Genomic DNA, 11,896 nt, shown 5'->3' with positions numbered 1-11,896 from the left:
AGCGCTGGGGCGGGGCTGCCTGCAGCCGGCCTTCCCCTGGCGGCGGCGCGGCGGAGCGGGCGGCGGTGGAGGAGGAGGTGAAGGAGGTGAGGAGGCGCGGCGGAACAGAACCGGCTGCCCGGCGGGAGGGGTGGGAGCCGCGCTGCCCGGCCTTGCGGCGGCGGTGCGGGTGGACGAGACGGGGAGGGGCGCGGCGGGGCGTGCTGCGCTTTGTTCCCTCCGAGCGCTCCGCCATGGCGGCGCTGCGGCCACAGGGAGCGCAGCTGCGTTAGCGTTACCGCGTGTATACTAGGGCGTAAAATAACAGCTTTCAGCCTCGAATAGTCCCGTAACTGTGCGCCTGCGGTCACGCGCGGCGAACTGTGCCCTGCTGTTCGCCCGTAAGACGCGTTGTGTGATGGCGGTTTCTGTTTCGGACACGCGCTTCGTGGCTGTGACGGGTTGCTTTGTAGCAGCTGGAGGGCAGGAGGGCGAGCTGCCTGCCCGGCTGTGAGGGCAGCTGGAGGCGGGTCAGCTCGAGGCTTCCCTTCCTCTCTCGGAAGCTTGGCTGTTACTGTCGGTGCTGCACGGCTTGTGCGGTTCAAAATTCAAGCCAACAGCCTCGGAGAGAATCGTGGAATCGATTCGGGGACCTCTGAAGGCCGCGTGGTCCCCTCTCGGCACTGAACAGGGGCGCCTACAGCTCCATCAGGTGCTCGGAGCCCCTCCAGCCTGACCTGGGCTGTCTGCAGGGTTGGGGCATCCACCGCCTCTCTGGACAACCTTGGTGGTTCTTATGTGGCAGCAGTGATACGAAGATCTGAGTACGATAAATAAATCCAGGATGGAACAAATTAAATACTTACATCATCTCCCTATCAAAACAAAAGCTTTGGAACAACTGCATCTAGATAGAGCAAAATATGCTTTTGGTTTCATTGCTGTCTAGGAGACGCTGGTTGTTTCTCATAGCTTGCTGAGCGTTGTGGCTCTTTCAAGCACTGTGTTTTACCACATTGTACTGCTGCAGATCGCTGTCTTTACACCCTTTATCTCCATCTCACAGTCTGTTTGCTTAGCCTGTGTGACTTGAAACAGCGATCCTGTAAAACAAGTCATAAAAATAGGCTTCCTGACATCTGCAGAACGTACTCTGCTGGGCTTTTAAAAAAGCTGCTGCTTGTATTTGCTGCTTAATTTTTTGTTTCCTTGTGATTGAAAGCTCTTCTTACCAAAGCTTTCAGGAAAGGAGCATCAAGGAGCAGAATAAGTTCTCTTATTAATTTTTTGAAGCGTTGTCCTGATTTCTTTCCCCGTCCCTTTCAGCATGAGATCATTCTCCACAGGGAAATGTGAATTCTGCTTGGCAGAATATGACATCATTGCATTACCTCAACTAGGATGAGGCAATTCTTAGTCTATTTGAATCAGCATCGTCCTGCGGGGAGCATTGCTGTCACCCTGACTGGTGCTTTAGAGCAGAAAGCGTGCGTTTGAGTGCCTAGCAAGGAACCAGGTCTCTCTTTGTGTTGTGGATGTCTCTTGCCTTTTAGAGAAGCGCACGTGACTTGGTGCATTAAGGCATTCAGAAACTCCCAAATGTTAAAGGTGAGTTACGGATTCTGAAGGTGAAGAGCACATATTTTAAATGGCTAATGTAGAATACCAAGCCTTTCTGCATTATGTCTCTTTGAAGACACTTTGACAAGCTCCACTCGAGCTGCAACTGAATGCAATAGTCTTTAATGCTTGATTAAACAATTGAAACCATCTGTTAAAAGGTAAGCTTGCAAGTGCTATAGTAAGGCATACTTTGGTAGTATGGTACTGCAAAACGTGTTTTGGGAACAAAACTGTAACTCGTTATAATCCAATTTTACATTGGATCAATGACAGCAATTCTTAATCAGGGCTACAAAAGCATCAAGGAGATGCCTTAGTTTAAGGTCACTGAGTTGTTGAAGATCCTTTTTTATTCTTACTGTTTGTGGCAAGTGTTGATATCCTTGTTAGTGAAGCATTCAGTTGCTGCAGACTGTGCAGGTGGTCATATATTTGTTAGTTTACACTGCCTGGGCCCAGCCCTTAAGTGCTGGCATTGCGGAGTTTCACAGTGCTGGAGAAATATCTGGGCCAGAGCAGGGGGACATCAGGCATTCTTTTCTATGGCAGCTGTTCTTGCCAATTCCCAGCACTGTCAAACTCTACAGTTCACTGCAACTGAAAAGCAGAGAGTTCTATGCTTGTGTTACCCTTTGGAAGCATGTGTCTTATTTTTCATGTAGGGAACTTCTAAGAAATTAAACTTGGTAGCTAGGCAGAGTGAATCCCAATCATGGTGCTAGGCAGGGAAGTTCAGCATAATCAACTGGGTTCCTGCCTCATATTTAAAGTGTGTTTCTAAAGTATAAACTGATAATGCATTTGATGAACTTTATTTCTAAAATAACAGCTTTTTTTTGATGCTTCTGTAATTTGTTTTTCAGGAGATCTCCTATGTATTATGATATAGTTCTCGAGTCTGTTATCATCGTATGAACCATATTTCTTAATTACGTCAGTGCTTCAAGATACAGTGAAGCAGTAGTCAGAATAACCTTGAAGATCTTTTGGAGCTACTAAAAATGTAAGTAACTGTCTTTTAAGAAACAAGGAAAGCGAGAAGTTCATACGTACCCAGAATAGTGCTTTTCATGCATTGGCAATTGCAGCCACAGAAAATACGTGGTCCCAAGGAGGTCCCATGGTGTATTATTGAGAATATAAATAAGAAGAAAGCAGGTGATAATATGATAGTACGAGATGGCAGATTTAGTTGTGAGCCTCACATTAAGAACCTTTGCCTTAACTTCATCATAAACTGATAAGTTAGCCTGGTTACTTATAGATCCCAGTTCACCATAGGTCTGCCTGCTCAGCAAGTTAGAATACTTGCCTTCTCATGCCTTGTCTTTTTCTTGAGGTCTAATCATTCATCCACTTCTGAGTCATTATTACTTTGTCCTGTGCAGAGATTTAACTTTGTGATGCTTAGACCTTTAATGAATCCCAAGTTAAAGATAACTTGTGATCATGGCATTAAACTAAGAGGGTAGATTTACATTAGACAATGAGAAGTTGTTTGGTTTTTTTTGTTTTCTTTTTATTCAGAGGGCAGTGAGGTGCTGGCGCTGTTGCCCAGAGCTGTGGGTGCCTCATCCCTGGAGGTGCCCAAGGTTGGATGGGCCCTGGGCAGCCTGAGCTGGTGGGGGGCACCCAGCCCATGGCACCGACTGGGGCTTGGGGGGCTTTAAGGTCCCTTCTAAATCAAACCATCAACTCGAACAAACGATTATTGCTTTTAAATTAATTTCTGCCTTGATATCATTCAACATTTTTTTCCCTATGCACTGATCAGAATTAAGTAGCAGTCCACAGTGCAGGACTCATTCCAACAACTATTTAAAGTTGTGTTGTTGGATTTTTACGTTATTTAAATTGCAATTGGCTTCACTTATACTGATGAGAATTGAATTTGAATTTCACCATTGTAGTGAGATAGAATGTTCCAATTATGACACAATATTCATAGTATTAAAATGCCACTAAAGCATTTAGGGATGTTTATAATATTTTGGAGATTACTTTAAATTTCTTTGTTACTGTCTTGCTTTTATGAGATCTACACCTTTTCTTCCAAAGATGCTTTAATTCAGGAAAATATTGACTGTTCTTTACAGTACAAGATACATAGAGATTACTCAGAAATGCTTACTGTTGCCTACTATTACTAACATCCTTAGGCTGAAGTCATTCTGTATGAATATTTCCTTTGAACTTATTTGTATTCTCCATAATATTAATATACATATATATATATACATATACATACATACATACATATATATATTCTCTGATTGTGCAGAGCTTTAAGAAGAGCTAACAAAATGCTGAGTTGATGGTTGAACTAGGTGATCTTAGTGGTCTTCTCTACCCATGGTAGTTCTATGGAAAATGTTAGCAATCCTGAAGGTATTATGCTGCATGAAAATTGTCTTATGTTTCTTTTTGCTTGTGTTTTCAAGCTGATAATCAAGAGCCAGAATGACAGACTTAAAAGATGGACCACACTCGGGGGAAGATCTGTCAGATGCAAAATCTTTCCCTGGTTCCAAAGGGTAAGTGAGATACTTTTGGCTTAAGTTCTCAATGTAAGTGTTGAGGAATCTTGTGCTGTAACTGAAGACGAGAGCTGTAGAAGAGATACTATTAAAAATTAAGCTTTCAAATATGCTAAAGTATGCTAATCATTTAAAAAGGAAAAAAAAAGTATTAAAGTTTCTGTGCTGGCTTTGCAAGTATACCATCTCTGACAAAACAGGCCATATGTATGAACAAGGAACTAAAAAGCAGAATACTTAAGGTGCAGCTAGATATGGGTTAGCAGTTACCAAGCCATTAACTATAGTTAAAAAGAAACTTCTCTGTCTTAACCTAGGCTAAATGTTCACACCTTTCCTTGAACTGCTTCTAGAGCTCGCTGGAACCTGCAGCAGACAGTTCAGTCTCTTAAACTGGCCTTCTGTAGACCTACATGTGCAGAAGGAGTAGTGCAAAGGGGATTTATAGCAGTGGAAAGGAAGATGAGCAGTCCTGTTTTTCCTGGTGACATTCGTTGTTCCATTGGCGTAGCACTATGATCAGATTATGCCCTCCCTGGGAAGATAATTTCCTTCTGAAGTCATTCATTCAAGTGCCTCAAGGAAAAGTTGATTTAAGAGCATTACAAACTCTTTATTTGTAAAACTCAATGTGATAGCAGGTCTCAATCTTGTAACCGCTTGCATGTATGCTTAAATGAGGAAAGACAGACAGACTTCAGTATGTGTTGACTGTGTAACATTGGAAGTGGCTTCAGTCACAAGGGATGGTGTGATTAGTGTGCTCATTGAGGCAGAATTATAGCTGTGCAGAGTCTCTGTCGTTTTCTAGCTTTAGGATGTTTACCTGTGAAAACGTAGTGGTAATACAGCTTTTAAGTGGAATTCATATCCAGGTTTGGCTTAGAGTCTTAGAGCTGACCTTGCCTCCAGGTACACAGCTATCAAAAGGCAGTAGTAAACAAACAAACAAAAACAAACAAATCCACAACTGATTTGTTAGTGGTACGATCATTGGTTTCATTAAGTTAATGTTTTAAGTATTAAGTTATTCTGTGCAAAGATATTATCACTTTGGAGAGTTTGTCCTTGATGCTTTGAATTTTAAGCTTGCTACAAATTGCACAGAAAAATACTACAAATATGAATTACTTTTATTGATCTGTTTATGTGCATATGCAAAGATTTAACAGAACTTGAATCAATCATATTATTTGGGAGCATAGCCATACAGAGCGGATTAATGGGGTACTTCAACCTCTGGGCAAATGTGTTCTTCATTAGTCTCATGTCAGATCTGTCCACTGATTTTACAGGAATCACTTTCACAAATCAGATAGCAAATTGACTGGTTTTGCTTAAATACCCATCTATTTATTTAAATATTAAGAAATCTGAGAAGAAAAACAGGAATTAATACGTAAGTTTGTCTGGTTTATGTACAGAATGAACTTACCTGCTAGCAAGTCTGTGGACTCTGGAATTCTGCCTGATGACAGTTACAGAATGGATTATCCAGAGATGGGATTATGTGTTATAATAAACAATAAGAACTTCCACCGAGATACCGGTACTGCTTTTAATTATTACTTTTTTTCCTGTACTTCAGATAAACTTGAGGCATGTATTATTCTTCAGAGTTAAATATGCAGTCCAGTTTTGATCGCGTTCTAAAATTAAGTGGTTTGAGTGGGTAGGATTTGTTTCAGTGTATTCTAAATAAGCACAGAGGGAGTAGTGGGGAGGAAAAACTGATTGGCAGTGTGCAAATCTGCCGTGCCTTTTAGTCATGACTTCTGTTATGCAAATAAGATAATTTTCTCAATATGGATAGGTAGGTATAAGTAATAGATAAATATATGAAATAGGCATGGGAGGGGGGATGGGGAGGGGAGTGCATGTATAATAGCACAATGTTTTTTTCTTGGAGTGGATCTGGAATGATGGAATATTATTCTAGACTGATGCGGGTATAAAAAAGAAAATAATTTGGCTCAATCAGACTGTGCCATTTGTATCACATCAAAATAATACCTGGTTTTTATGTCTAGGACTGTCATCTCGTTCAGGCACGGATGCAGATGCTGCAAGTGTCAGAGAAGTTTTTATGAAGCTGGGATATAAAATCAAGCTTAACAATGATCTGTCAAGCAAAGATATTTTTAAGCTATTAAAAAATGGTAAGTTCAAGTATGATCAGAATGTGTGTTAAATTCACTGTTTCTAAAATCACTTCTAGTACTTAAATCTCTTCTTCTGTGGTTCTTTTACAGAGCGTTTCACACCTCCTTATTGCTAAAGAGAACATAAACATCATAGTTCTTATGTTAAATCATCTTTGCTGTCTCTCCGTCTTTTGTGCCGTCACTGTTGTCTCAGAATCCTTTCTCATCTTCTAAAGAGGGCTGGAAAAACAGGCTGAAATTTAAATGCAGAATGATTTATTTTCTGACCTTTGGATCACCAAAACTGTGAGCTGGAAAGAAACCTACTTAATTGGGTAGAAGGGTTCTGGGCAGTGTGGTCCAAGAGGTGTTCTTATCAAGGGACCAGAACTACAAGTGTGTGGACTGAATTACTCTTTTAGGGAAGTAACTCATGTTTTGCTTGGCTTGTGATGCAAAACAGCTGTCTTTCAAGGGAGACCTTTATGCTGTTGTTTGCATTGGTCTTGTTTTGTTTGGATGTGACTACATCTAGACTAGTAAATTATATGGTGCCTGGAAGTGTTCTGTTGCTCTGAAATAGTCTACTCCAGTAAACTGTTGGAAGGTTCTCTGGCACAATTGTGGCACTCTCTCAAACTGTTTCTGGTCACAGTTCAGCAGTGAAAATGTTCTAGGGAGTATTCCCAACAGTAAACTAGTCTGCAGCAATCCTGTTTTTTAAATATATATGTTTGCTAGCATAGATTTGACTATTTAGTTCCAGGTAATGTTCATGCCAGAGAAGACTCCTAGGCATAGGTAACTTGCAGCTTATTTGTTGACAGAAGCTGAAAGTGGAAGGCACATTCTCTGATTCCAGGCTTCTCTCTTACCTGCGGTATACCTCCAAACGGATGGTGTAAACTACGGCCTAGTGAGAGATTCCCCAAAACTAGCTTTTCTTGACTCTTATAGATGTAGTGCTTGTCCATAGATTATAGGAATGCCTGAGCATGCATTGATTGGGAAGAATAAAAACAGTTCAGTTTTTCTAGAATAGAAATTCAGCAATAGAATAGTATTTCAGCAAGCTGAGCAGAAGATTTCAGCTTTTGGGACTATGATGTTTTTTCTGTCTACTAACTCTTGCATTTTCTTGAGATTCCCACTCAAAATTCCTTTTGGATCCCTTCCTTTAAACCTTGTTTGTATCTTCTCATATACTTAAAGGAATCATCTTGGTCATCAAGAACAATCCTCACAGTTTCAGGGAACAAATAACATAGTAGAACGTATCTTCTTTATCTTTGCATACCACAAGATGAAAAGCTTTAAGTCATGCTTAAAGGTCTTTAAGTGCAAAACACAGAAACCTGTAAAGTCTTGCTAGACTTTCACCATCCCTATTCAAGGGAATCCCTGGCCTATTCAAGGCCCGGCTGGATGTGGCCCTGGGCAGGCTGGTCTGGGGGGTGGCGACCCTGTACATAGCAGGGGGGATGAAACTAGATGATCTTTGTGGTCCTTTTCAAACCGTGCCATTCTGTGATTAAAAACAACAGAGCAATGGCGTTAGATCACATAATTTAATATTGCTTTTGTTATAACACTGAATTCTTCTATGATAAAACCTTGCTTCTCAAAGACAAGAACAGATGGAAAAGTGTAATGTTAGTACCTAGGTCTATCTAGCATCCTCAGTTTTCTTAGTACAGTTGCCATGTAATCCAGACGTTTGAAATGTATGGAGAAACAAGACTTCCCTGTCCTTTCACAAAGCTCAGAACTTCCCATCAGCCTGATCCCATTGACCGTTACCATGTGAGTGAGGTGTATCATTTGAAATCTGAGATAGTGTGCTGAATCATTACCCCCAACTTACTTTGTCTCTTCACAATGTTCATAGCCATTTTTTCCACGTGGCCATGTTCTACAATGGGTAGGATCAGCCTTAAGTTTAGGATTTTCTAAGTCTGACCTTCTGAAGTAAAGTACACCAGCTCCTTGTATTAGAAGTGAAAAGTGTTGGAGGTTTCTAGATCTGGCAACAGTTGTTCTTAGTGAGTTCTGTCTCATAGGAAGTATACAATGTCCAAAGCTTCCTGGAGAATGCAATAAGTTAATTCTCTTTTCTTCCAAGTTTCTGAAGAAGATCACAGCAAGCGGAGCAGTTTTGTTTGTGTGTTGTTAAGCCATGGCGATGAAGGACTCTTCTATGGTACAGATGGCCCTCTTGAACTGAAAGTACTAACAAGCCTTTTCAGAGGTGACAAGTGCAGAAGTCTGGCAGGGAAACCCAAACTCTTTTTCATTCAGGTGAGGTACAACTCAACAGTGATCATCAAATCATAAGAATACTTCAGAACATTGTTTCCCACTAGTTACAACTACAGAATATTCCTTAAACTGCTTTATAGGGATTTACTTCCAGAATAAGATTGCCTTCGGGTCTGATGTTGGAGTAGTCTGCTCTCTTAGTATTTATAATAGCTGAAATCACCTTAATTTGAATGAGTTAAGGTGATTCAAAATCTTTCTGAACACTAGCCAATATTTCAGTGAGCTTCTGAATGTACTTTCATGTGAACATCCATTCTAACCAAACCACGGGTAATATAAATAAATGCTAGTAACTTTTCTTATGAGTCTTACTAGTCTAACCAGCTTCAAAGCTGAAAATATTGACAATATTCTTGTCATTACGATCACTGCCTTTTCTCATTTATTTTTTATTGTCCATTCTTCTTTCCAACAAATAGGCCTGTAGAGGAACAGAACTAGATTCTGGTATTGAAGCAGACAGTGGACCAGATGAAACAGTGTGTCAGAAAATACCTGTGGAAGCAGACTTCCTGTATGCATATTCTACTGCTCCTGGTGAGAAACTTGCAAACAAAGACTTTGTTGCTGAAACTGTATCTATGTATCTGCTTGCAGTGATGCTGGCAGTTGGCAGTGTTTTCCATTCAGTGGCTGATTACTCCGAAGTTTCTGATGTTCTTTGTATTACTTGCTGCTCTCATTTCCTAGAAAAAAAGCTCATTATAGGTCTGTCTCAAATGTTAATGTGCTGCAGATTGGTTTAATCTGAGTTATGCAAATAATTTGCAACAGGAAAAAAGATTCTGAAAGAACAGAGCAATTGGACATCTATGTGTATGATATATATATGTATATGCATACATATATATATCTGTATATATATATATATATATATATATACAGATGTCTGTATATTTATACACACTGAAATGGTGATAAACACCAAGTATTATTTGGCTGTCAGCTCTGTTTCATTGCAACCTAAGTGAATTAGTGGTATCAGGGCCCTTAGTATGCCCATTGCATTATCAGTTATCACAGAATCACAGAATTGTAGGGGTTGGAAGGGACCTCTAGAGATCATCGAGTCCAACCCCCCTGCCAAAGCAGGCTCCCTACACCACGTCACACAGGTAGGCGTCCAGGCGGGTCTTGAATATCTCCAGAGGAGATTCCACCACCTCCCTGGGCAGCCTGTTCCAGTGCTCCGTCACCCTCACCGTAAAGAAGTTCTTGCGCACATTCATGCGGAACTTCCTATGCTGAAGTTATCAGGAATAAGGTCTATTAATCAATTCATGCTTTCAGAACTGAAGATAGTGGCTGTGAAATCTGTTCTGCGTCTTGGCTCTCGCTGTGCTGTCGCTGCTCCTGCATATGCGTATTCTGTAATGAAGTAATAAATAATTAATGTGTAAGAGCAGAAGATCATTCTCCTGTCTTTTGATTTTTTTCACCTACCTAAAATCTTCTCATATTAGAAAAACAGATGGTTAGAAAAATCTTTTGGGTTGAAATTTGAAGGGACTGTCAAATCTAAACTGTGTTGATTAGGGGTTTTATTTTGTTTACCTTTTGGGTGTGTTGTGTCGTTCTATAACTGCTGTCCTGTCCTGTGTCAGAGACTGCTACATCTGATCAGCTTGGTCTCTTTGTCTTCCACAGGCTATTACTCCTGGAGGAACGCAGCTGAAGGCTCCTGGTTTATTCAGTCTCTGTGTAGAATGCTGAAGGAACATGCCAGGAAACTTGAACTCATGCAGATTTTAACTCGTGTCAATCGCAGAGTGGCAGAATACGAATCCTGTTCCACTCGGCAGGATTTCAATGCAAAGAAACAGATTCCATGCATTGTGTCTATGCTTACCAAAGAATTTTACTTTCCTTGCTAAAGAAAATTGCCAAGTGCAGTTTTTCACTTTGGGTTTTTACCTGTAATTTATACACTGTTAGTACAGAATACCACTTTTCAGTCTGAATTACTGTTCACTGCCATATGAGGCACAACGAACTATCTGAGAGTTGGAGATGTCCGTTATTAGAAGTAACCCGTGGTACGGCTCACTTAGAATTGCAAACTGGTGTAGTTGAGGCACAGGAAAATTTGAACGTAGTAAGAATGTGGAAAAATGACAAGGGGACTGAAGAGAAATCACATCACTTACTGGACCTACTTGGTGCTACATTTCACTTTGCAGAAGGAGCGGCTAAAAGAATCAGGTCTTGTAAATGGTTTGGTTTTGTATCTTTGCCAGTAGGAAGAAGATTCAGAGTGTGATCTGGTTGCTAATTGCAGTAATGTGGTAGTAGTGTCATTACACGTTAATTCTTAACAAAAGAATAATCAAGTTTTTCGAGTTTAGGTTATAAGGTAGCCTAAACTCCTTGTATTAGGAAATAAACTGTGAAAAATTGCCATTTCATTTTTTACATATGCTTAGGAGGCGTTTTCATTTTGTCTTAATTATTTGATAACCTTTTATATGGAGCATTAGGTGAGGTAACTTTATCAACACAGTATCTGTTTCTAAGTGAATTTGTGTTTTTGGCCTTGAAGCTGAGGAACTAAGGGACCGGTCTTCCCAAAATGCCTTTTTTATTGCAGCTCCTAGGGAGGGCTTTAATACTCTTTGGGCATGTATGAGGCCACAAGATTCAATGCAAAAGAAAATCAGCATTCTGAAAAGCAAGCTTTCCTCTTTCTGGCCCTTAAATCAGGGTGGTTCTGCTTTCTGCAGGTGTACATACCACATTTGATCTTTGTGGAAGCCTGAATGTGGTGCTACCAGAGAAATTTCCTTGTTTGCTATCAGTTGGGTTAATTACGCATGTCTTTTAAAAGATCTTAGTATGTTAATGAATAGTAAACATAAGTCTCTTAGTTTTGACCCTGGATTTTGTGGAGTAGGCTTTTAGAAAATGGTAAAGCATATGTGCTTTTTGTAATGTTTCAGCTTGTGACGGTCTTTCGATGAACAGAGGAAGACATTGGTAAATAACCATCTGGTGCTTGCAAAATAAGACTTACAATCCTTTCTCTTGTGTAGCATAAATGGTGTTAGCAAATTGATGTCTTCTTCCGGAGCCGTTTGGATGTTTTTTAATTAAATATTGTCACCTGAATTGTATAGTGCTTTTCTCTATGTCTTGTTTGTTTAGGATCTGAGCAATTACATCCCTTCTTCTCAAAATAAAACCCCAAAAAAAACCAAGAGCAGCATTCCCTTTTCCCCATCTGCTTTAACACCAGAAGCTGAGATGCTTCTTTAAAGCATTACATACATGACAGTTAGGTAATAAGGGGAGCAA

The 11,896-nt window shown here is 40.4% G+C and overlaps 1 protein-coding gene across 2 annotated transcripts; it reads left to right on the top strand.

Moving 5' to 3' along the window:
* The first annotated feature begins 17 nt into the window (after positions 1–17).
* CASP3 (caspase 3) lies at positions 18–11,017 on the top strand. 2 transcript variants are annotated; one of them, XM_072335661.1, is made up of 8 exons: positions 18–86; positions 2,466–2,605; positions 4,044–4,136; positions 5,564–5,688; positions 6,170–6,298; positions 8,406–8,581; positions 9,025–9,142; positions 10,253–11,017. In XM_072335661.1, exons 3-8 carry the CDS (start codon positions 4,063–4,065, stop codon positions 10,477–10,479), a joined length of 849 nt encoding a protein of 282 aa, XP_072191762.1. In that variant the 5' UTR covers positions 18–86; positions 2,466–2,605; positions 4,044–4,062; the 3' UTR covers positions 10,480–11,017. The 2 variants fall into 2 exon arrangements, with proteins under 2 accessions (XP_072191762.1, XP_072191763.1); XM_072335662.1 differs by having other exon boundaries at positions 24–94.
* The last annotated feature ends 879 nt before the right edge of the window (positions 11,018–11,896 follow it).

Source organism: Excalfactoria chinensis, chromosome 4, assembly GCF_039878825.1.
Source record: "Excalfactoria chinensis isolate bCotChi1 chromosome 4, bCotChi1.hap2, whole genome shotgun sequence".
NCBI classification, from domain to species: domain Eukaryota; kingdom Metazoa; phylum Chordata; class Aves; order Galliformes; family Phasianidae; genus Excalfactoria; species Excalfactoria chinensis.
The sequence above is the reverse complement of the archived record's forward strand: the minus strand, read 5'-3'. Positions and strand labels throughout refer to the sequence as shown.

Coding starts and splice junctions, on each gene's coding strand:
- CASP3 (XM_072335661.1), top strand. CDS start 4,063: ATGACAGACTTAAAAGATGGACCACACTCGGGGGAAGATCTGTCAGAT. Junction 4,137..5,563: donor TCTTTCCCTGGTTCCAAAGG/GTAAGTGAGATA, acceptor GTTTATGTACAG/AATGAACTTACCTGCTAGCA. Junction 5,689..6,169: donor GAACTTCCACCGAGATACCG/GTACTGCTTTTA, acceptor TTTTATGTCTAG/GACTGTCATCTCGTTCAGGC.